This window comes from Monodon monoceros, unplaced genomic scaffold, assembly GCF_005190385.1.
Source record: "Monodon monoceros isolate NGI ecotype Baffin Bay Population unplaced genomic scaffold, NGI_Narwhal_1 Super_Scaffold_20, whole genome shotgun sequence".
NCBI classification, from domain to species: Eukaryota; Metazoa; Chordata; class Mammalia; order Artiodactyla; family Monodontidae; genus Monodon; species Monodon monoceros.
This window is the reverse complement of record NW_021703777.1, coordinates 33,018,507-33,044,983: the sequence shown is the minus strand read 5'-3', so window position 1 is coordinate 33,044,983 and position 26,477 is coordinate 33,018,507. Positions and strand designations below refer to the sequence as shown.

The following is a 26,477-nucleotide window of genomic DNA, read 5'->3' as shown; positions in this document are numbered from 1 at the left end:
GTACCATTTGCATGGAATATCTTTCTCCATCCTTTCACTTTCAGCCTATGGGTGTCCTTATACCTAAAATGAGTACCTTCTAGACAGTATGTAGTTGGAGTTTGTGGGTTATTTTTAATCCATTCAGCTACTGTGTTTTTTAATTGGGGACTTTTATCCATTTATGTTTAAAGTAATTATGATCGGGAGGGACTTAGTATTGACATTTTAAAATTGTTTTCTGTATGTTTTGTAGTTATTTTGTCCCTCTTTTGTTCTCTTGCTGCCTTCCTTTGTATTTCACTGATATTTTGAAGTGTCAAGCTTTGAGTTCCTTCTTATTTCCTTTTGTGTTTCTTCTATAGGTGTTTTCTTTGTGGTTACCATGGGGATTACATAAAACATCTTCTAGTTTAGCAATCCACTTTAAACTGATAACAACTTAACTTTGATCATATACAAAAACTCTTCTCCTTTACTTCTCCCTCCCACTTTATGATATCAATTTCACAAGTTATATCTTTTTATATGTTGGTCCATTAACATAGTTTTCTACTTAAAGTTATATTTAATGTTTTTATCTTTTAAATTTTATACCAAAATTAAAAGTGATTTATGTACCACCATTACAGTGTTACAGGATTTGGTATTTGTCTGTAGATTTACCTTAACCAAAGAACTTTGTATTTTTGTATGCTTTCACATTGCTATCTAGACTCCTTTTATTTCAACTTGAAGGACTTCCTCCAGCATTTCTTCTGAGGCAGATCTAGTGGTGATGAACTCTCTGAGCTTTTGTTTATTGGAGGTCTTTATTTCTTCTTCATTTTTGAAGGACAGTTTTGTTAGATATAATATTCTTGGTGACAATTTTTTCTTTCAGCACTTTGAATAAATCATCCCACTCCCTTTTGGCTTGGAGTTTTCAAAAAGACTTTTTGGACCATCTACTGTAGTTGTTAGACTATATCTCTATTGGGGACTAGATCTAAGGTTTTCTATTCAGTCATCTTGCTGATGTGACTCCCACTTTTTTTTCTTAAATGATTGAAATATGTTTAAGTGTTTCAGTGGCTGGACATTTAACATATAATAGATATTTCAAAAGTCATCCAAATGTTAAAAAAAATATTTCTCAAGTCAGTCATCTATAAGAAAATGCTTGCATTGCTTAGAAATAACAAAAGTAAAACTCTAGAATTATTTACTCAGGACAATTCTAAATAAAAGTTCTCATAATTATTTTACCTAAATATATCCACAAATATTGATTTTTATACTCCCACTGTGTTTATTGTTATATAATTCTGCCTTTAAATGTTGCTGTAGGTGGTGGTAGTGTTTTAACAGTATTTTTGTAAAGAAGAAAAGAACAAGAACATTAACTGTGTTATACTTTTCTTATGCAATGTTAGACTTAAAATGAAATTCATAAAATCCTGAAAATGTAAAAGGTAAATGCTTCTATATATTTCACTCACCTCATGGAAATTGAAGGTACAGTATTTTTTTTTTTAACATCTTTATTGGAGTATAATTGCTTTACAATGGTATGTTAGTTTCTGCTTAATCAACTATACATATACATATATCCCCATATCTCCTCCCTCTTGCATCTCCACCCCACCCTCCCTATCCCACCCCTCTCCGTGGACACAAATCACTGAGCTGATCTCCCTGTGCTATGCAGCTGCTTCCCACTAGCTATCCATTTACATTTGGTAGTATGTATAAGTCCATGCCACTCTCTCACTTCGCCCAGCTTCCCCTTCCCCTTCCCCATGTCCTCAAGTCCATTCTCTACATCTGTGTCTTTATTCCTGTCCCAACCCTAAGTTCTTCAGAACCATTTTTTTTTCTTTTTTTAGATTCCATATATGTGGGTTAGCATACGGTATTTGTTTTTCTCTTTCTGACTTCACTCTGTATGACAGACTCTAGGTCCATCCACCTCATTACAAATAACTCAATTTTGTTTCTTTTTATGGTTGAGTGAGTAATATTCCATTGTATATATGTGCCACATCTTCTTTATCCATTCATCTGTTGATGGACACTTAGGTTGCTTCCATGTCCTGGCTATTGTAAATAGAGCTGCAATGAACATTGTGGCACATGACTCTTTTTTATTTTAATTTTAATTTTTTTTGCGGTACGCAGGCCTCTCACTGTTGTGGCTTCTCCCATTGCGGAGCACAGGCTCCGGACGCACAGGCTCAGCAGCCATGGCTCATGGGCCCCACCGCTCCGTGGCATGTGGATCCTCCCAGACCGGGGCACGAACCCACGTTCCCTGCAACGGCAGGTGGACTCTCAACCACTGCGCCACCAGGGAAGTCCACATGACTCTTTTTGAATTATGGTTTTCTCAGGGTATATGCCCAGTAGTGGGATTGCTGGGTCCTATGGTGGCTCTATTTTTAGTTTTTTAAGTAAACTTCATGCTGTTCTCCATAGTGGCTGTATCAATTTACATTCCCACCAACAGTGCAAGAAGATTTCCTTTTCTCCACACCCTCTCCAGCATTTATTGTTTATAGATTTTTTGATGATGGCCATTCTGACTGGCGTGAGGTGATACATCATTGTAGTTTTGATTTGCATTTCTCTAATGATTAGTGATGTTGAGCATTCTTTCATGTGTTTGTTGGCAATCTGCGTATCTTCTTTGGAGAAATGTCTATTTAGGTCTTCTGCCCATTTTTGGATTGGGTTGTTTGTTTATTTGATATTGAGCTGCATGAGCTGCTTGTAAATTTTGGAGATTAATCCTTTCTCAGTTGCTTCATTTGCAAATATTTTCTCCCATTATGAGGGTTGTCTTTTCATTTTGTTTATAGTTTGCTTTGCTGTGCAAAAGCTTTTAAGTTTCATTAGGTCCCATATGTTTATTTTTGTTTATTTCCATTTCTCTAGGAGGTAGGTCAAAAAGGATCTTGCTGTGATTTTTGTTATAGAGTATTCTGCCTATGTTTCCCCCTAAGAGTTTTATAGTGTCTGGCCTTATGTTTAGGTCTTTAATCCATTTTGAGTATGTTTTTGTGTATGGTGTTAGGGAGTGTTCTAATTTCATTCTTTTACATGTAGCTGTTCAGTTTTCCCACCATTACTTATTGAGGAGACTGTCTTTTCTCCATTGTATATTCTTTCCCCCTTTATCAAACATAAAGTGACCATATGTGCATGGGTTTGTCTCTGGGCTTCCTATCCTGTTCCATTGATCTATATTTCTGCTTTTGTGCCAGTACCATACTGTCTTGATTACTGTAGCTTTGTAGTATAGTCTGAAGTGCGGAAACCTGATTTCTCCAGCTCCGTTTTTGTTTCTCAAGATTGCTTTGGCTATTTGGGGTCTTTTGTGTTTCCATACAAATTGTGAGATTTTTTGTTCTAGTTCTGTGAAAAATGTCAGTGGTATTTTGATAGGGATTTCATTGAATCTGTAGATTGCTTTGGGTAATAGAGTCATTTTCACAATGTTGATTCTTCCAATCCAAGAACATGGTATATCTCTACATCTGTTTGTATCGTCTTTAATTTCTTTCATCAGTGTCTTATAGTTTTCTATATACAGTTCTTTTGTCTCCTTAGGTAGGTTTAGTTCTAGGTATTTTATTCTTTGTGTTGCAATGGTAAATGTGAGTGTTTCCTTAATTTCTCTTTCATATTTTTCATCATTAGTGTATAGGAATGCAAGAGATTTCTGTGCATTAATTTTGCATCCTGCTACTTTACCAAATTCATTGGTTAGCTCTAGTTGTTTTCTGGTAGCATCTTTAGGATTCTCTATGTATAGTGTCATGTCATCTGCAAACAGTGACAGTTTTACTTCTTCTTTTCAGATTTGGATTCCTTTTATTTCTTTTTCTTCTCTGATTGCTGTGGCTAAAACTTTCCTAACTATGTTGAATAATAGTGGTGAGAGTGGGCCACCTTGTCTTGTTCCTGATTTTATTGGAAATGGTTTCAGTTTTATACCACTGAGAATGTTTGCTGTGGGTTTGTCATACATGGCCTTTATTACATTGAATTAGGTTCCCTCTGTGCCCGCTTTCTGGAGAGTGTCTATCATAAGTGGGTGTTGGATTATGTCAAAAGCTTTTTCTGTATCTATTGAGATGATCATATGTTTTTTATCCCTCAGTTTGTTAATATAGTGTATCACATTAATTGATTTGCATATATTGAAGAATCCTTGCATTTCTGAGATAAACCCCACTTGATCATGGCGTATAATCCTTTTAATATGCTGTTGGATTCTGTTTGCTAGTATTTTGTTGGGGATTTTTGTATCTATGTTCATCAGTGGTATTGGCCTGTAGTTTTCTTTCTTTGTGACATCTTTGTCTGGTTTTGGTATCAGGGTGATGGTGGTTTTGTAGAATGAGTTTTGGAGTGTTCCTCCCTCTGCTGTATTTTGGAAGAGTTTGAGGATAGGTGTTAGCTCTTCTCTAAATGTTTGATAAGATTCGCCTGTGAAGCCATCTGGTCCTGGGCTTTTGTTTGTCGGAAGGTTCAGTATTGGTTTTTATGTTTTACCATTTTTACCTTGATGTGAAATGAGCAGTAATTGTAAGTTTTATCCAGATGCCCAGAGACAGACTTTTACTTAAAATGTGTACAATAAGGCAAGACCTAGAAGAATTCCTGATCCTTTAGTTATTTCCTATTTTTTCAGGCAATCTCAGATTTAATCTTTGCTGACCTCAGCTTCTAATTTGTAGTATTTTCATTGAATGATATTTTTTGTGTGCTACTGTTCCATTTAATATTATGAACATTTTAGTTGCAATAAAAATAGGATTGTTTCTTTCATGAGAGAGGCCATATGTGATTCTTATTTGCAATTCTGTACTCACCTTTGTTCTTTTACATGCAAGCCATCTCCATGTTTTCTTTTGTGATTGGGCATGTAATAAGCATTCTAACCCATGAAGAAAAGGCCATCAGCAAGACCATACATCTTGCCGTTGTGGCTGTTTCTCTTCTTACTGCCATTGTTAAGAATATGTGACAAGCCAGTTGAAATAAAATTTCCTGTGTTTAAAAAATAAATTGTATCAGGAAGCACAGAATTGTGATGTAGCACTGAAGATAAAAAGTACTGTGAAGGCATATTCCTACCATAAATGTAAGACATTTTTATATTAACAAGGTCTCCTGAAATGTAACAAAATAAGCATCAGATTATAATGCAATTTGAGAGTTCTTAACATATGTAGTAACTTGACTGAAAAGGATTGATTAAAATCCTTTATTTTGTGACTGAATGACTTCATAACTGGTTTGAAAAGAATAATTATTTCGAAACTCTGACAAATGATTTTTAAACTTTGTCACAGTTTATTTTAAACATAATGTTTTAAAACAGAGTAACACATCCAGTTTTGGTTTCCGTGTTCTTTCTCCATTATGGATATTGTTTTATGCCTTTTTCACTGAATTTTCAGTTTTGTGGAGAATATCACATACGTGTTTCCTTTAATATTTATAGTGATCATTTCACTTTTCTTGAGTGTTAAGTGTTGAAAAGGCTCCTGGGGTAAATATTGTCTGTTCCAAGCCTTTTCTTTCTTCTTTTCTTTTTAGTGAAAACCTTTTACCTATCTGGAAAAAAAATATGTCAATTTGACTTCATTTAGGGGTTGTCTCTACTATGGACTGTATCAGGATGGGTTTCAAGCTTGTTCCTAGGCCCTCTACAGTAGGATTCAATGAGGAAACCCAGTAGAGATCTTGAATAGGTGCTATTTTTTTCAACTACTGCAAATCCCACTATCAGAAGTGGTGTTCTTGCATTGAATAATTTAAAAAATAATAGTTGCTGTTGTTTTAGAACAGTCCTGAAGGCAGAGAAGCATTCTTCTAATCTCCCAGTCTGTAACACTTCAGTGATCACCTCTTTTCCTTACTTCCTCTCTCTGTCTCCTCTATTCCCTCCCATCTTTCCATACTTATTAAGCACCTACTTAATAGGTGTACAAAGGAACAATATTTTTCTTCCAGTTTTATTGAGCTATAATTAACATACAATACTGTATAAGTTTAAGGTGTACAGCATCATGATTTGACTTAGATACATTATGAAATGATTACTACAATAAGTTTAGTGAACATCCATTATCTCATATAGATATAAAACTAAAGAAATAGAAAAAAAAATTTTCTCCTTGTGATGAGAGCTCTTAGCATTTACTCTCCTAACAACTTTTATATGTAACATAGAGCAGTGTTAATTCTGTTTAATCTGCTGTACATCACATTCCTAGTATTTATTTATCCTGTAACTGCAAGTTTGTACCTGTTGACCACCTTCATCCAATTCCCCTACCCACCATGACCCTGCCTCTGGTAACCACAAGTTTGATCTTTTTTATGTGAGTTTGTTTGTTCATTTTTGAAGTATAATTGACCTACGACAGTATGTTAGTTCCTGGTACATGACACAGCAATTAGATATATCTGTACATTTCAAAATTATCACCATTATAATTCTAGTTGTCATCTGTCACTATACAAAGATATTACATAATTATTGACTATATTCCCACACTGTACATTTCAAAATCATGACTCATTTATTTTGTATCTGAAATTTGTACCTTGTAATCTCCCTCACCTATTTCTCTCCTCCCTTCTGGCAACCATCTCTTTGTTCTTTGTATGTATCTATGATTCAGTTTCTGTTTGGTTATGTTTGTTCATTTGTTTTATTTTTTAGATTCCACATGTAAGTGAAATCCTATAGCATTTGTCTGTCTCTGCCTGACTTATTTCCATCCATATTGTCACAACTGGCAAGATTTCCTTCTTTTTAAGGCTGAGCAATATTCCATTGCACATATATACTACATCTTCTCTATCCATTCATCTATTAATGAGCACTTGAAAATGATGTGTATTCTGCTGCTTTGGTGTGGAATGTTCTATACATATCTATTAAGTCTACCTGGTCTAATGTGTTGCTTAAGGCTGGTGTATCCTTATTGATTTTCTGTCTGGATGGTCTCTCTATTGAGGTAAATGGGGTGTTAAAAGTCTGCTACTATTATTGTATTACTGTCAATTACTCCTTTTATGTCTGTTAATATTTTCTTTACATATTTAGGTGCTCCTATTTTAGGTGCATATATATTTACAATTGTTATATCTTCTTGGAATAATAATTTTATCATTCTGTAATGTCCCTCTTTGTCTCTTATTACTGTCTTTGTTTTAAAGCCTATTTTGTCTGATATAAAGTACTGCTACCCTTGCTTTCATTTCATTTTCATTTGCATGTAATACTTTTTTCCATCCCCTTACTTTAAATCTATGTGTGTCTTTAGATTGAAGCGGGTCTCTTGTAGGCAGAATATATTTGGGTCTTGTTTTTATATTCATTCAGCCACTCTATGTCTTTGGAGCATTTAGTCCATTTACATTTAAAGTAATTATTGATAGGTATGTCTTATTGCCATTTTGTTAATTGTTTGGGGGGTGTTTTTGTAGTTCTTTCTGTTCCTTTTTCCTTTTTGCTCTCTGCCCTTGTGATGACTGTCTTAGTGTTATATTTGGATTTCTTTCTCTGTTTTGTGTTGTATCTGTTATAGATTTTTGGTTTGTGGTTTATATATAGCTATGTATATAAATCACACATATATATGTGTGTGTGTGTATATATATATATATATATATAATTATTTTAAGTTGCTGATCTCTTAGTTTGAATACATTTTAACAACCCTACATTTTGACTCCACAGCATTTACTGTTTTTGACATATTTTACAACTTTTTGTTTTGTGTATCCCTTAACTACTTATTGTGGATGTAGATGATTTGACTACTTTTGTCTTTTAGCCTCCATTCTAGCTTTATAAGGGGTTGATCTACTACCTTTACTTATATTTGCCTTTACCAGTGAAATTTTTCCTTTTGTAACTTTCATATTTCTAGCTGTGGCCTTTTCTGTTTTGCTTAGAGAAGTGCCTTTACCATATCTTAGAAAGTTGGATTCCTGTTGCTGAACTCTTTTAGCTTTTGCTCATCTGTAAAACTTTTGATATTTCCTTCAAATCTGAATGAGACTGTTGCTGAGTAGAGTGTTCTTGGTTGTAAGTCTTTCTCTTTCATCATTTAAACTATATCATGCCACTCCCTTCTGGCCTACAGAGCTTCTGCTGAAAAGTCAGCTGATAGCCATATGGGATTCCATGGTATGTAACTTATTGATTTTCCCTTGCTGCTTTTAATATTCTCTCTTTATCTTTAATTTTTGACATTTTAATCACAATGTGTCTTAGCGTCATCTGTTTAGTGTTGATCCTGTTTGGGACTCTCTGTGCTTCCTGGACCTGGAGGTGTGTTTCCTTTCCCAGGTTAGGGATGTCTTCAGTTTTTTTGCCTTCAAATATGTCCTTTCTTTCTCTCTTTTCTTTTGGGACCCTAAAATGTGAATGTTAATATTGATGTTGTCCCAGAGGTCTCTTAAACTATCTTCGTTATTTTATCCGTTTTTTTTTTTTTTTTCAGTTCAACTTGAGGGATTTCTGATACTCTGTCTTCCAGGTCAGTGATCCATTCCTCTGTATCATCTAATCGATGGTTGATTTATTCCAGTGAATTTTTAATTTCATTTACTGTATTCATCTCTTTTTGGTTCTTTTTTAAATTTTCAAACTGTTTGTTAAACTTCTGTGTTCATCCATTTTTCTCCCAAGTTCTTTGAGCATCTTTATGATTATTATCTTGAACTCTTTATCAGGTAGATTGCTTATCCCTACTTCACTTCATTGTTTTTCTGGGGTTTTATCTTGTTTCTTCATTTGAAACATATAAAGCAGCAAATATTTGATACACACAACAACATGTTTGATTCTCAAAAATGTGTGCTAAGGCAAAGAAGACAGTTATTGTATGATTTGCAAGTACATGAAACTTTAGAGGCAAAACTAATCTAGATTTATAAAAATATATAGAATACAAATATATAGAAAAGCTCTTCTGCTCTCATGGAATTTAGTTCAATTTTAGCAGAGAGGTAAGATCAGTCTTCAAGTGTGTTCTGAACAAGTTCATGAGTGACAAATAAGTACCACCATCTAAGAGCTAGAAGATCTGGTAACAAAAAAGGAGAAATTCATCTTCTCTGTCAGAAATGGTAAATGGCCAGACACAGGACTGTAGTCAAGCCACAGCAATATTTTGTTCAACCCAGGTGGTGGCTTATTTTTCTCCCTAAATTAAATATTTTCTGACATTTGGGAATTGGGAGATTTCACATGAAAATAAATATCAATTTTTGACTTTCTCTTGAAAAGACCAGAATCCCCAGTATCCTGAAGCCTGCTTTCCCTGCTGGCAGTAATAAGTTAAAGCTGAGTGCCTTAGTCGCATCAGGCAGTCTCTGGCCTCCTCCACCCATCTAGCTCCTATATATGTCCATGCTTCTTGCTTTTACCAAAAAGCATCTGAGCTAATGAGCCCTGATATGTACTCATCTCTGACACCTGTTTCCTTATCAAATGTTTCCTTTCACTTTTCCTCTGGTGCTTTGCTGACACCATCTTATATCAGGCCCCCGGTGATACATACTCACCAGTCAGAGAGCCTCCTACAGAATCCACCTCATTCTCATCTCTCCCACTCAGTGCAACATGCCTTTGCCAGTAGGCAGCATCCTATAGGTCAGGATGAAAGTTAAGAGGAGAGGCAGGGTCATTGCCAGAGTGGGAGTCTAAAGTAGATGCCATAAGTTATAGGCCTAAGACAAGAGGGTCAGGATGAGTAAAGAATTATCAAAAGTGGTGGGTAAATAGAGAACAAGAAGGCAAAGTACAAAGATGAACTAAAAAGGGGATTGGAAATGGCCAATAAGCACATGAAAAGATGTTCAACATCATCAGACACTAGGGAGGTTAAAATTAAATCCACAGTGAGACACCACTACACACCCACTAGGATGACCAAAATTAAAAAGACTGACAATACCAGTGGTTGTAGAGCAACTGGAATTCCTGTATGTTGCTAGCAGGAATGTAAAGTAGTACAACCACAGTAAAAAACAAGATCTTACTGTATAGCACAGGGAAATATAGTCAATATCCTGTGATAAACCATAATGGAAAAGAATATCAAAAATATTATGTATATATATATATATATATAAGTTAATCACTTTGCTGTACACCAGAAACTAACACAACATTATAAATCAACTATACATCAATAATAAATAAATAAATAATAAAATGGAACAACCACTTTGGAAAATAGTTTGGCAGTTAATAGTGTATGCAGGTTAAACATACACTTACTGTAGGAGTTTACCCCTCAGGAATGAAGACATGTGGCCATCAAGCCCTTTTACATGAATGCTGATAGCAGCTTTATTCATAAGCCCCATACTGAAAACAACCCAAATGCCCATATGTAAGTAATGGATAAACAAATGTAGACTGTCCAAGGGTCTGAGAGAACTTTCTGAAGTGATAGAAATATTCTACATCTTGATTGTGATGGTGGCTACACAGGTGTGTATAGTTGTTACAGGTGTGTATAGTCATATATAGGCATGTGTAGTATATAGAACTATATACTTAAACTATATGTATATTATTGTAAGTTTTATCATAATAAAGTTGATTAAATAAAAATACTTAAAAATAAAACAGGACAGGCAGTCATAGGAGGGAGACAAATGGACAACCAAGACAGGAAGCAAAGCAGAGGTGAGCAGCAAAGGGCATAAGATATTATAAACAAAGACGGCAAGGTGCTAACTTGGGGCCCAGATGGATTCTTGAAAATCCTCCCAGTGAAATTGCAGTTCTAATCATACCAATTGTCTTATTATCTCTGTCAATCCTTGCTAATTCTTCTCTTATGCTGGTAATCAGTCTGTTTCCTAGAAACTGACATGACTTCCTTCTTTCTTCTCTAATTCCTACCCCTAAATCAATTTCTGTTTTTCCCTTGAAGTTATCTCTTTACTGCCCCTGCCCTAGCTTAACAATTCTTGAATGAATCTGTATCATGCAGTTAAGACCTTGGTTACTTTCTAGTTGGGTTGCTTTTACCTACAAGTCTACTGTAAACTGGTTAAAGGAAGATTTCTTATATTTATACCCTTGTTACCTCCTTTCCCACATCCCATGCAATGTTCAGGGAAATGTGTCAGCATATGTCTTTAATTTGTCCCCTTCTTTTCATCCCCCCCACCACTATCCTAGGTTGTTGTCTCTTGCATGGTCTATGGTCTATTGCAGTATTTCTTTTCCTTTCTTACAGCTCCTTGTTGTCCAGACAGCAGTGAGATTGATGCCTTTTAAAAGTAAATCAGATGATTTTACTTATTTCCTTTAAATGCTTCTATATCTTCCCATTGCACTTAGAGTAAAATCTAGTCCCTCCCACCTCGACACTGTCTTCACCATCCACATTTCCCCTACGCACTGTGCCTCACCAAACCAAGCCCTCTCCCAGCCCAGGGCCTCTGTGCTGCTCTTCTTTCTCCTAGAATCCTTTTCTTCCCACTCTTTCTATGGCTTCTCATGTTTCAAATTTCAACTGGAATGTCATTCCTCTGAGGCCTCTGCAAAGGGGTATCCACCTCCCTGCAGAAAAAGTATTTTATATCACATAACCTTGTTTATTTCTTTTCAGGGAACTTAGCATATCTGAAATCTACCTTGATTATGTATTTCTTTAATGGCTTACTGTTCATCTCCTTCCATCAGTTAATAACCATCAAGAAGACAGAGATCTTTTCTACCTTGCTTGTTGCTATATCCCCAACACCTAGCATGGGGCTTGGCTTTTTGAAGACACTCAATAAATAATCATTGACTGAATGACAAGTGAAAATATAATAGGCAAATAATAACCAAATAATAACCAAATAACCAAATAATAACTTGGTGTTTGCTCTTGTTTTTCCTGAATTTTCTTTTCCTAAAGCTCTTTTTTTTTTACCTAATTTTTACAGGCACTTCTATTGTGACTATAAAAGCTTTTGCTACTGACTCAGTTCGGGACAACATTAAATATTCAATTTTTAGTGGAAATGAAGATGGAGTTTTTTCCTTGTGCTCCAACTCAGGTAATCCTTCTCTACCTTCTAATAGCTTTATTTTCTGCTCCACTTAATGTTACTAATTAGACATACTTCTGCAAAGAAAACTCAAAATTTGAAAGGTAGAAATTAGAGGTAAATAATTTAAAAGGTAAACAACAAAGAGTTTTTTATTCTGGCTGATGAGAAATCAAGAACTATTTGTTTATATGTATTCCTTAAGAAGTCTATTCCCATTTCCAAATTAAACAGTACCTATCCTACCCTACTTGTTATTTGATGATAACATGGTTTCTATTTATGATTTACCTATCCATTTGGGAGAATTGGAGATGTAGTAGGGAGATCAGTGAGAATGGGTTTGAATTGAAAATAAGCACACATGTGTAGCCTTAGGAAATTTTCATCAGAGATTCTTCTGATTTGCCACTTAATGTCAACAGTGCAACAAAAAAGGATGGCTGGAAAGGTTTCTATGTGGTGGTAAAGAAATTACTTCCAAATACAGCATGTATTAAATTTAGCTTTAATAAGACCATTATTGTGCTTTAAATGAATACCAATTGATTATTTGGAACATACTTTTTTTAACTAACAACTATGTAGTGGATATGTATCTACTGCTTCGTTGTTAACCTCAAGAAGAATGTTTTTAATAATTTCTATATTACCATACAACTGTCTTATTTAATCCATACTATGTGCACATGGGAAGAATTGAGAGGGGTCATTTCTTAAGCAAAAGCCTTCTCATCCAGGGTAGCGTTACGACTTTTTGGTCCATGCAGCCTTTGCTCAGCAACCTCTCTAAGGTAGCCTGCAAGAAGTCTTCATCTCTTCACCCTATCATTTGGTTAAGGGGTGATGCAGAAAACCTGTTGGCAAGAAGACCATTTGCAAATACCACCAAGCTTTAAGTTTCTAGCAGTCGGGGTGTCTGAGGGTTCTGGGAAAGGAGCTGAGATTAGAACATTGAGGAAGAAGGTGAATATCAGAGTATGCACATTTTCCCAGGTCACCCAAATCCTTCTGCCATCACACACCTAACATGGCCCAGGTTTGGCCTTATTTTCTATGGTCTCTCATTAAAATGCAGATAAAATATGCCTAGGGTTAGTTCAAAGAAGTCATCCACAGAAAACTCTTTATTTTTTAATTAAGAAATCATTTATTTAAGTTGAAATGTATTTCAAAATTTTATTGTGAAATAGCTACAAGATGGTATGTTGAGGTATACAACTGTTTAATGGACAGTAGTAAAATAAAAGCCCATGTCTTTGCCACCCATCTCCAGAGATGAGACATGGCTAGAAACTCAGGAAGCCCCTGTGTGTCCTTTCCCTCTCACATCTGTCTTATTTCACCCCAGAGGTCATTGGCAAATCAGTAATCTGAATTTGGTATTGATCCCTGCCTTTTCTTCATTATAATTTTCCCACCCCATTTGAATCCCTAAAAAATGCGTTATTTAGTTTTACTTTGATTTAAACATCATAATAGAATTATGTTGAATGAACTCCTCTACGGCTTGATTTTTTGCTCAACATTTTTACTATGATGTGTAGTGCATAAGCCATTATGAACACATGAAGGAAGAGTAGCAAAGAATGATATGTACCTGCTGCCAAGGCTATAAAATAGAATACCACCATTATCACCGATGCTCCCTTTGGGCCCTTTTGTGATTGCGCCTTTTCTCTACACTGCTCCAGGCTGATTAATGCCAAGACTTCAAGGATAATCATCCCCTTGTGACTTACAGTAAATGTATTCCTACAAATAGGAATATAGTAAAAGCATTGATTTTGCTTTGAAATTTACATAAATGGATTCATACTCTATGTATTCTATTGATATTGTTTTTTAAATTCAAAGTTAGAATCACCCATGTTAATGTGTGTAGCTGGGTTCTTTAATTTTCATTGCTTTACGGTATTCTATTGTAAGTCTATATCACAACTTATTTATCAATGTGCTGTTGATGGACAGCAAGGTTTCTCTGTCTGGGGATATAATGAACAATCTTGCATGTGTCTTCTGGTGCACATGTAAGGAGTTCTGTAGGCCCTAGAGTGTATGTTGGGCGTGTACCTCAGAGGGTGCCTATGTGCAGCTATACAGATAGTGCCAAATTGTGTTATGAAGTGGTTCATCCGACTTTATATTCCACCAGCATTGAATGAGAACTGTCACAGTTGTCCATGTCCTACTTTCTATTGCCAATCTGGTGGGTGTGAAATGTTATCCCACTGTGGTTGTAACTTACATTTCCCTTAGTACGAATATATTTGAGCATTTTTTCATAGTTTATTGACTATTTCTGTTTTCTTCTATGTGAAATGCATATTGATATCTTTTGCCTATTTTTCTGCTAAGTTTTTTGTGTTTTACTTGTTGAAGTGTAAGGATTTTTAATATATTTTTATTAGTGTTTATCCTTTGTTTTTTGTTACAATTTTTTTTAATAATTTGTGACTTGTCTTTCACTCTCATTAAGGCACGTTTTGAGTTTAACGTTAGAATGAATCAGTCTTATTTTATGATTTGCCTTTTTTGTAGGCTGTTTAAGAAATTCTTCCTCACCGTGAGATCATGAAGATATTCTTACATTGTCTTTTAAATTTTTTATAGTTTTCCTGTGTTTCACATTTATATCTTTAGTGCATCTAGGATTGATTTTTGTGTTTTACGTGAGTTAGAGATAGCTTTTCTTTTTTTCTTTTCCTCTCTTCTCCTCTCCTCTCCTCTTCTCTCCTTTCCTTTTCCTTTCTTGTTTTTCAACCAGGACTCCCAGTTATTCCAATGGCCTTATTACCGTGTGATCTACAGTACCAGCATGGTCATACACCATGCTTCCTGACTCTACTGGACTCTCGACTCTTTTCCATTCTTCTCTTTGTCTATCCAAACACTGACACCACACTGTCTTAATTACATTTGCTTTATAAATCTTCATATCAGGGAAGCAGCAACCCCACAATATTTACCCCATCTTCATATTCTTCCTCATGAGTATATTAGCTGTTATTGTCTATCTGGCTCTAATATAAAGCATTGTATCCACTTGTTAAGTTCTACACACACACACACACACACACACACACACACACACGCCTATTGGGATTGTTTTTCCATGGAAAGGATATTTATTCATGAATTTTGGGATTATATACAGCTGTTCACACCTTCATGCATGTAACCCATATAACTATGGCATACACATTTGATTTCAGGTGGAACCTTACCCTAATTAACAACAACAACAACAACAAATCTCAAAAAAAATCATATAGCTTCAATCCAGAATTTAAGTAACTTAATCATCAGGCCAAAGTGTCCTTCTTTTAAATCTCACAAAGTCCTGCATAGCTATGCATTGTAGGTAATAATCATCTACGAAAACTTTTCTTGATTGACTTTTAAAAAAATTGTTGTAAGAACATTTAACATGAGATCTCTCTTAACACATTTTAAGTGCACAAAACTGTATGTTAACCATAGGCATGGCGCTGTGCAGCAGAGCTCTAGAACCTGCTCATCTTGAATAACTGAGGCTTCATTTCCCTCTAACCAGAAACTCCCTGTTTCCCATGCCCCTACCCATGGCAACCACCATTCTACTCTCTGCTTCTGAATTTGACTACTTTAGATACGTCACATAAGGGGAATCAAGTAATATTTCTTTTTTCTGTGACTGGCATATTTCACTAAACATATGTCCTCAAGGTTCACCCAGGTCATATATGGCAGGATGTTCTTTGTTAAGGCTGAATAATCTGTCATTGTAGGTATACACCACATTCTCTTTATCCATTCATCCACCAATGGACATTTAGGTTGTTGGAATTTCTACTGGAATTATATTAATTCTAAATATCAATTTGGGGAAAATGTGTATCTTTACAGTATTATCTTCGAATCCAGGAATAATATGGAAAATCACACCAATTACTTGTTAATAATTTAATAAAATTACTGTTTCTTTAATAATTGTAATAAAGATTTTTCTATAGCATATTTCTTGCTAGATTTAGTCTAAATATTTTATACTTCTTGCTGAGGTAAATGAAAATAGTGCTTTTTCTATTTTTTTTTAAAAGATTTTTTTGATAGGGACCATTTTTAAAGTCTTTATTGAATTTGTTACTATATTGCTTCTGTTTTACGTTTTGGTTTTTTGGCTGCGAGGCATGTGGGATCTTAGCTCCCCGATCAGGGGTCGAAGCTGCACCCCCTACACTGGAAGGTGAAGTCTTAACCACTAGACCGCCATGGAAGTTCCCCAAAATGCTTTTTCTGACAGTGTTGGTGTGTACACTTGAAATTAACTTTTATATTTTAATTTTGTATCTAGCAAACTTGTAAACTCTTATTGATTCTGATATTTTTCTGAACATTCAACGTATACAATCATCTGGGAATGACCATTTTTCTCTGTTTGTTGGAAGTTATATAGCTTTTTCTTTCTTTTAGTGGTTAGCCTAGCTATTTTTTTTTATTATTATTTTTTTGCAGTACGTGGGCCTCTCACCGTTGTGGTCTCTCCCATTGTGGAGCACAGGCTCCAGATGTGCAAGCCCAGCGGCCATGGCTCACGGACCCAGCCACTCTGCAGTATGTGGGATCTTCCCAGACTGGGGCACAAACCCGTGTCCCCTGCATCAGCAGGCGGACTCTCAACCACTGCACCACCAGGGAAGCCCTAGCCTAGCTATTTTGACATCTACAATTAAAGCCTAACATTAATCAATACCGTGCTCCTAAATAATATACGAGACTTAGAATTCTTTACCTTCTAATATCCCTTTTCCAATTTATAAAATTTTTTTGACCACAATTTTAGTTCTTTCAAATTAAGCATTATTAATATTTTAAAATTTACCTGCTTCTTTGCTACTCTCTTTGCTAACTGTTCTTTCTTCCATCTCAGACTTTCCTCTGGAATCATTTTACTTCTACCTAAAGTACATCCTTTTGTGAGAGTCTGTTGCAGTAAACTCTCTCACATTTTAGTTGTCTAAAAAAGTCTTTAATACTTGTTTTTAAGAGATATTTTTGCTGGGTTTAGAATTCCAGGTTCATAGTTATTTTCTCTTATCATATTTAAGATATTACCCTACTGTCTTCTGGTTTCCACTTGTTGCATTAAGAAATCAGCTGTTGATCTAAATACCACTTACTTGTACCTTTCTTTGGAACTCCAGTTAGACAAATATTGGGGTCATATCACTCTCTCCTACATCTTTTTCAAATTTTTCATCTCTGTGTGCCTCTTCTCTTCAGCCTAAGGAACTATACTTTTCATTTCCAGAGGTTATCTTGGATTCTTTTTCAACTCTTTTTGGTGTTTTAAAAAAATAACCTTTTGTTCCTTGCTAATGCTTCCAACCTTCTTTTTTATATATTTAAATATTTAATAATTACATATTTTGTGTCCAATAATTTCTGCATCTTAAGTCTTTGAAGATTTATTCTGTTATCTATGGATTTGCTGGCTGTCATTCATGGTGCCTTGCTTCTCTGTGATTTTTGTGCTTGTTAACTATAAGCTACTCCATTGTCCTGGAAACTTTTTCTTTGAGGATTCTTTGAAGCCTGGGTTGAATTTTTTCCCTAAAGGAAGGATGTGTTTTTGATTCTGCAAATCACCTAGATGCTCATCAAGCAAAGCTGATGTAATGGCTTACATTAATTTTGGGGAATTTAAATATATATATATATATATATATATATATATATAATAGTATAGCTACCATAAATTCAGGCTTAAGCTAATGAATTCTCAGCAGAGATTTTTTCTCTCTTTCATCTGACATCAAGGTCAAGAAAAGCAAGTTTCTGTGCATTCATTTTTAATTTTTTTTTTAATATTGACCACTAATTTGGAACACATGTAGCCTTTAGGTTTACAGCTTTATTTTGGTTTTCCTATTGGATCGTTCACCTTTTGCGGGTTCAGGCTTCTTCCCTTGTTTTCCACACCCTGTGCAGTTATCAGAAGTGAATCTCAAGGAAGAGGTTATGTTAAAAACCCTTAGAACAAAAACAAGCTTTTAGTGCTTGCTTGCCTCCCTGAATGACTGTTTTCATTTATTTTTTTTTCCTCTGAGGATTCCTTACTACTGTAGCAACTCAGTAATGCATTTCAACAAACACACACACACACTCACAATTTATCAAGCATTTTAGTTGTTTTTATGATGAGGATTGTTCCAGTCTGTAGTTTACCATACTTTTGTCAAGAAACATTTCTAAGAATCTTTAATTATGATATTAAATTCATCTTTCCTGACACATAATCATTAAATTTGTGTCTCAAGGCATCTAACATAGGTTTTATCAATGTATATTTTTTAAAACATAAGCCAGTTAAAATAGAAAACTGGTATGTATGACAAATCAGTAAACTTGATCTCTAATGTTGCAGTCACTTTTCTTCAGGGTAAAATGCGAGAAAACTATTTTATTAGTTATTGGTTTAGTAAGTTATGATTAGATGGCTCTCTGATGAGAACTGTGTTTTCTGTCCAGTTGTGTCCGAGTGTGCCCTGTTCCATAGTCACAAACCACAGGTTTACTTTTGCATCTAAACTTCTTGTCACTATAACTTAAAAACATCTACTACTCACTGTTTAAACCAGAAGGAATTTTGGAGCTTGACTGTTTGACTAACATTGTCTATGTAAATAACAGATGGTGGTTTTCATTCCATTATTTGGTAGATTAACATAAAACAAAATGATCAAACTTTCAGTGTTTCAAGGACGTAGCTTTAGAGCAGAGAGTTTAAAAGCTTTTTGATAACATAAATGTTTATCACGTTCTGCTTTGGGCATATACATATATGTGCGCACAGCTTGTAATTGACTGAAGTAACTCACTTATGCTATCAAACATTGAGTATTTGAAGAATCTAAATCTCATTTTGATGTGTACTTAAAACTTGGACAAAAGCTATACAAGTCCATATATCAGAAGGAAAATATTACTACAATTTTCTTCTCAAGTTATTAAATAACTGGCATGCTAACATACAAGAATGAACAAAAAGTTGGTATTTGTGAGCCTGTTAGTCTAAGGAAAGCATGGACTTCTGCCCATATATTAGACAGAGCCCAGTAGTACTTTCATCTCACTGGTGACAGTAAATCCTCGATGTCTCTGAGAAAAATATACATAGATCATCCAAGGCGAATTGTGGATCTAGTAGGTGTGCCAGCCTTGAATCATCTCACAGACTGGTTATTGTCTTTTCTATTTGCACAACTTTCACAGCATGTGCCAATTATGTCAAAAATAAAAACCAAGCAAGGAAAGCATTAGAACTGCAGATCCATTCCAAGTGCAAAATTCCAATTATCAAAGCCTAAACACAAGCCTTTTATTAGAAAATCCACTTTGATCTGCACTGTAATTGGCACACTTTCTACTAAGTGACACTGGCAATTTAGTGTTGTGTTTCAACTTTATTTTTCTTTACTAATAGTAACAGAACATGGTAGCAAGCTGAATGCCCTGTTTGGTGGAGACAGAGCTCCAGATGAGAGGTTTGGGTCCACCTAGACTGGGGCTTCTCTGCTCAGCTCTTGTTCCACAGAGACTTCTAAAAACCATATTCTTTCATTAGCAGCTCATCAGCATGCATTTTAATGATTCTTCAGCTGCCAATCCTTAAATCTACTCTAAATTTGCTAAGAGGGGCTTTGGTAACATCAGACCATGGTTTGTAAAAGTAATTTGGTTTTCTGAATTGACAACTAAATCTGATGACAATAAGTGAAAGTGAATTTATGAAGTTTTAAATTTGGCAGTATAGTGAGTTCTTCATATAGTATATAAATATTTATTTTTTCTTAATAACAGAAGCAATAAAATCCCCCCAAAACACTCAATGCCAAAGTTAGACTTATTAGAACAAGATATGATTACTATTAGCATCCAGGTAGGTACATGATAGCCTGAAGTTTCCTTGGCCTACGTTGGTTCTCTAGGGGATCTGGTTCAGATAGAGCAATCAGAGCTGTGGCTTCCAGGTCATATTTCCAGAGACTGTACAGGTTCTTTCACCAGAAGAGCAAATTTTAATAGTCCATAGCTATTAAATGTTCTCCTTCTACATTCAGAGCTTATACAGATATTAAATCTGTATCTGCTGATGGAGGGCGTGAGAGACACATGCACTGTGTCACTCTCCCAGCAACCCTATGGAGCCATTATTCATATCCCCGTTTTACAGAAGATGAGACTCAGCTCGACAGAAGCTTACTACAGGTCACAAGCTTAGTAGTGAGGGAGCTAGGGTTTAGGCTTGGTTTCAGGTTTCTCAAACTCCAAATCAGTATGCACTTCAGCAGGCTCCACTCGACGGAATTTCTGACATTGAGAGCTAAGTAAATCATGACAGTGGAATAATAATAACAATCAATTCAGTAAGAAATTTAATTACAAAAGGGAAGAAACAAAACAGAGTAGAAACTAGAGAAGGGAATTCTATCAGGGGAGGAATTTTCTTAGTCTGGGGAAAAACCTGTGTAGGGCATAAGCCTCAAGGCTCAGTTTCCCTCACCTGGTTCTACTTGTTACCTGGGGGTGTAACAAATATTATTGGGTGCTTCCATGTGCCAGACCCTGAGCTAGGGATTTGGGAGATGGTGATGTAAGAGATAACCATCCTCACCTTGTGAATCTTCTAAACCAAGAGGAATAACTTGGCAGAAATAGGTGAGCAAAGGCCCTGCAGGCACTTTTGGAGAGTCTGTTGGGGGCAGACGTGATGATGGTACAGGGCTGGGTAGTCTGGAAAGAACCCTGAGGATGTACAGAAGTGGGGACAATTCCAGGTGGATGGAAAATCCTGCAGGACAACTCTGAAGTGAGCGTTTGAGGAACAGAACATGTATGAGTCTTACAGCCAGAGCAGACAGAGCAAAGGGGAGAAAGAGAAGAATGAGATTTCTCAGGTGGGAGAGGCTGGAGCAGGTGGTCCTGGGGAGGCTAAAAATGCTGAACTTCATCTTAATTGCTGTGGAAGCCAATCAAGGGTTTTATGCAGGACAGTCACAGTGTTGGTTTTTATTATTTAATTCAGAACGGGAACTGGTTGAGTGGGGAGGCCAATTAAGTAGACTAACACAGGGGACAAGGTGGGAAATGCTGGTGGCTTGGAGGAGGGCAGCAGCAGGGAAATGGAGAGGGTGGATTCAGGAGATGTTTGAAAGGTGGACTTTGCAGACATGGGCTAAATATGGAGACGGAAAGATGACTTAAGAGAAAGCGCTCAGATTTCAGATACTCATGGCTTCTTTCCCTCCTACGTGTCTGAACCGTGTAAATGTCTGCCTGTTCTCACCTTTTTTCACAATGACCCCGGGCACTAGGAAAGGGGGCCCAGCCAGTGGGAGGAGTTGAGGGACAGGTAAGCATGTGAGCATATGGGTCAAAGGTGATTTGAGACTTTTTAAATAAAATAATTTTCTGGGCTTCCCTGGTGGCACAGTGGTTGAGAGTCTGCCTGCCGATGCAGGAGACACGGGTTCGTGCCCCGGTCCGGGAAGATCCCACATGCTGTGGAGCGGCTGGGCCTGTGAGCCATGGCCACTGAGCCTGTGCATCTGGAGCCTGTGCTCCGCAATGGGAGAGGCCACAACAGTGAGGAGCCCGTGTACCGAAAAATAAAAAATAAAATAAAATAATTTTCCTTTCTTTTTTTTTTTTTTTCTCTCTGGAAATAAAACTAGGAGAACTCACTGTGCAAGAACCCAAGTTTCTGGATTTTGAAGTCAGAAATGAAGTTCAGCTCATCGTTTTAGCTGAAAGTAGCGAGCATAGAGCCTATAGCAAAATAGCAGTCTTCATCCAAGATGTGAACGATCATCCACCATGCTTTGGGCAAAGCATTTACCAAGTATCAGTGTCTGAGGGCCAGTTCTACAATACTCACATCATACAGGTAACAGAAATGTGTTGTGTGTGGGGGAGTGTGAATTAAATTTTAAATCTTTCCTTGGCATATACAATATTTGATGCACTGGATGGAACTTTAGGTTGAAGGAAGTCTGGAGTTTCTGAGCTCACTCTCCTTCCCCCATCCATTTCGTGCTCGGTTAGACCCACATGCTTTCTCTAGGGCCCCCGTAGAACACTAGCAGGGAATCTAGAGGGGCACAAAAAGCAGCTCACCTTACACATGTGTACAATTCAGTGGGGAAGTCAGAAGACTAAGTATACAATTTAAATGCAAATTACTAATGTTATAATAGAAGTGTATGTTGAATGTCATGAGAGAAAAGAGGAGGCACAGCCTGTTCCTGGAGGAGAGTGTCAGTCTTCATGAAGAATGAGGTTTGCACTCAGTCTTAAAGGGTGAGCAGGCATTTGCCAGGTGGAGCTGCAGCCAGATGAGCATGACGGCAGCACAGACACATGGAAAGGGCCCCTGGTTTGGGTTTGCAGGTGTCTCATGTGAAAGTCATAGATCTGCTGTTTCAAGCCCAGCCCTATCTTGGGACAAAGCCCCATGCTCTGAAAAAAGAGGGTCTGTTCACATGGCAGTCTTCTTGTTCAGGCTCCAAACCCATCCATCCTTGATAGACTCTACCTGCTTCAGGGACTGGTGCCCATTTTCACCTTTCCCTTCAAGGTTGAACCGATGTTTTGAATTCAAGAACCTGGACATTACAACACCTACAGGCTCTTGGGAATCTGCACAGGAAATGGGTATAAACCCCCATCCTGACAGTCAGCAGCCTAGTGGGACATTCCCTTTGGCCTCTGTAACCCCACTCCCATGACCCAGCACCGCATGACTTTCTCTCTGTGGTAGATGGGGGCAGGGGTCCAGGTGATCCCCTAGGTTACTGTGCCGCTACCTTCGCCTGAACATATAGAGACACTTTCCTTTGATTCCTGCCCAGTTCAGATGCACACGTTTGCCTCTGACGGTGCAAACAAGACCAGTAGAGGCTCAGCTGTCTTGGAGTTTTAGCTCTGTGCTCCCCACATGGTCCAGGATTCCCAGGATTTCCTACATTATTTCTGCCCATTTATTTTGTATGATTGGAGCCTAATTGCTCCAGGTTCCAGCCTGTTCCAGAAGTGCTGCACCTTTACTCTAGCCATGACAGAGATGCTTGAGAGGAAGGTGAGGAGGTAAAGGCGTTCTCTTGTTCAGCCCCCGCACCCCCAGTGATGCCTCTTCAGCGGGGATCATGGACGCCTCCAGCGCCACTGCGGGGCCTGCTTGGTCACAGAGGACTCCTCCCCGGGGCGCTGGTGCATCACGCTTTGTCGCACCTGCTAACCTGGACAGAGATAGACCACTCATGTGGAATATGTGAGGGTGAGGGTCCCATTAAAGCCCATGTACACCCGACAGGGAGACAGCCTGACTTGCCAGTGGTTCAGGTGATAAAACCTTCGAGAAGGCCCAGTCAGAGACGGATACAAGGAACTTTGTTCTTCGTATTTTTAGATCATTTAGTTTCCAGGAAACTAGAACTGCCATTTGCCTGTATCCTGTTCAGATAGACAGGAATGTAGAAGGCTCTGGAGTTCTTGCTTTTTGCTACCACACTGCCTACGCACCCTCCTTTTGGTTGCAGCCCCACAAACTCCCTTTAGGAACTGACCCTCCTCAGCCAGATGCAGTCTTGATGGGACTGTCGGTCAAAGTGGTGACCTCCCCCCGACCCCACCCTGCCACAAGGTGCTGTCAACTGCCTCGGTCCCATAGAGACTTTCTCTCCCTGGAATTTGAATCTTGAGTGGTAGGACACCAGACAGAGACATATTAGAGCTGATTCGTCTTGATGGCAACAGCTCAAAGAAGCTGTGCCTTAGAGCTGTTCAGGTTCTTGTGCTTCACCTGGGCACCGTCTTTCTGCTATGTTTCTTTCCTGATGAAGCTGGCCATAGTGGATTTGTGTTGCTGGCATCCAAAGACCCTAACTGATACGCCTCCTGGGAGGCCTACTCTCTGTAACTCATTTAAGTGTACGGCCTAGGGGACATGATGGACTTTATTTTGCTGGTATGCAGATAAGTTTCTCTTCCTTGTGATCTCGAAGGGAACTGTCTGTTGCTGCCTTTCTGTACCAAATAGCTGGTGTGTGCCCTCCTGATGAGGTCCTGATGAGGTTCTGGATCCTCTGAGAACTCTGGCAGCAGTGTGAAGGATAGATTGAAAAGGAAGGGAGTTACAAGCAAAAACCCACCAGGATATCAGTACAGTCACCCAGGAGAGAGATGACAGGCGATGGGAGCTCAGGCCAAGGCTGAGGAGCCTAGAAGATAAAAATAAATAGAAAGAGGGACTTCCCTGGTAGTCCAGTGGCTAAGACTTCATGCTCCCAATGCAGGGGGCCTGGGTTCGACCCCGGTCAGAGAACTAGATCCCGCATGTCACAACTAAGAGATTGCATGCCACAATTAAAGATCCCGCATGCCACAACTAAAAGATCCTGTATGCCGCAACTAAGACCCAGCACAGGCAAATACATAAATAAATAAATATTTTTAAAAATAAATAGAAAGAAATTAATCTGTCAGCTTGTTCTTAAACAAGATCTTGAATCCACTAATAGAATTAGTTTGTGATTAAAATGTAAAGCAGACTAAATAATATATCTCCATGGAGAGTGATGCAGAACTTTTGTTTTATCTTCAACGCTAGTACTTGGACAACTCATCAAATAAATCACCAGGACCTAACTTTGTTAGCACTAAATCTAGGTTTTGTTTCATTTAGCGCAAAGCATGCAGTACTCCTCCTGAAAATTACTTGGAAATCCTTTCAATGAATCTTCAGAATAGTCTTCTCACCCATTATCTACTTTAATATAAATGTAAGCTTCAGCCATGGCTAATATTCCTTTGGTCATTGTCTTTAAAGTGTGTTTGACCATGTGATTCTTTCATAATGCATTTCTCTGAAAAACAGGCTTAACCCATTCTGCAGATTCAATCCTTACCTAACGGAGGAGTTTCTTCCTCACAGGTTTTTGCCACAGACCAGGACAGTGGGACAAACGGCCTCATCGAGTATTCTATTCTCTCCAGCAACCAAGTACAAGCGTTCCAGATGGACACACTGAGCGGTGTGCTAACAGCAAGTGCAGTTCTGGATTATGAGTACACCAGAGCCTACAGGTTTGTCCAAGACTCAGATCCGTTTGACCAGCTATTCTGCTTTGTTGCCCCACAGTGCTTACCCTGCAGGCCTCTTTGAGTAAAAGCACACCCATAAAGTTGGACGACTTCGGGAAGAAAACCTAAGAAACTGTGAACCTTGTTTGTCTCTGGGGAAGTGGTCACTTGGGAAGCCTGGGGTCAAAGAGACGCTTGACTTCCTTATCATGCATTTCAGTCTGCCTTGTATTTGTATGTTCTTCCGAAAGATCATGCACAGACAGTGTTTCTTTTAATCCTCACAGTCACCTCCAGAGAAGTTCAGTTAGGCCTTTTCTCACTCACTAATGAGACAAGGGACATGCAGTGTCTCACTCAGGGTTACAGAACCATTTAACCATTAATCATGGTCTCACTGCCAGGTGTTCTAATGACAAATCACACTGTTTCCACCCTACAAGCTACAGAGCAGACCTTCTATTGAGGGAAAAAACAGGAATACAAGATACCTGAGTGTCAATATTCTCCTAGGCCAGACTACTTACATGTTATATGAAGAAAGTGCAGTGTATTCCTGTGGTTGAGTAGCAAGAGCCAATTAAAATGGGATCTGTTGCTGGGTGGACTGGATTAATTTAACTCTGAAAAACTTCCCAACTCTAAACGTTTGATTAAGTGTTTAGTTCTTTTTGTTTAATATATTTCAAAATATTACTTCAAAGTTATTTTAAAAGTTTAGTTTAAGACCTTACCCTGTGTTAACTAGTATAATTTTTTCAGGATTATTTTAGTGTAATCAATTGTCATGATACTTACTATATAAATATATTAAAATCAATTGTATAAATATGTTATAACCTATTCCTGCTACATTGTAGCTATAGTAATTTTAAGTGTAAAGCTTTTTTTTCTCTCCATAGATGACTGCAGGTAAATCTCAGCCTAGTTGCCACCTGAGTGATTACAAATTCAGAGATTCTTGAAGGTCTGCTATGTTCCAGGAACTAAGCATTTCCTGATTGCAATGACTTTCCGTTACAATGTTCTTATTCAATGGAGCATAATTAACGATTAAATTGAACTCCTTTCAGCATTTTCCTATTTGAGTCACAGTTTCAACGTTCCCATTTCCAACATTTAAATTGGTCCCAATATTTAAAAGCACCCCTCTCCAATTCCTCATGAATTTAAGCTGGGAGAAGCAGGAACTGAGAGAAGATGAAATCTGCACACACTGCCACAGAGAGACTCAGAGGCAACCACACTCATGCTCACACACACACACACACACACACACACACACACACACACACACACAC

At 37.5% G+C, this 26,477-nt stretch overlaps 1 protein-coding gene across 1 annotated transcript in view; it reads left to right on the top strand.

Annotated features, from left to right (window-relative positions):
* Positions 1-26,477, top strand: part of DCHS2 (dachsous cadherin-related 2) — a 283,498-nt gene that overhangs the window by 232,608 nt on the left and 24,413 nt on the right. The window contains 3 exon segments of the mRNA XM_029235496.1: positions 11,947-12,060; positions 21,771-21,982; positions 25,028-25,179. Of these exon segments, the coding sequence (XP_029091329.1) occupies positions 11,947-12,060; positions 21,771-21,982; positions 25,028-25,179 (478 nt within the window).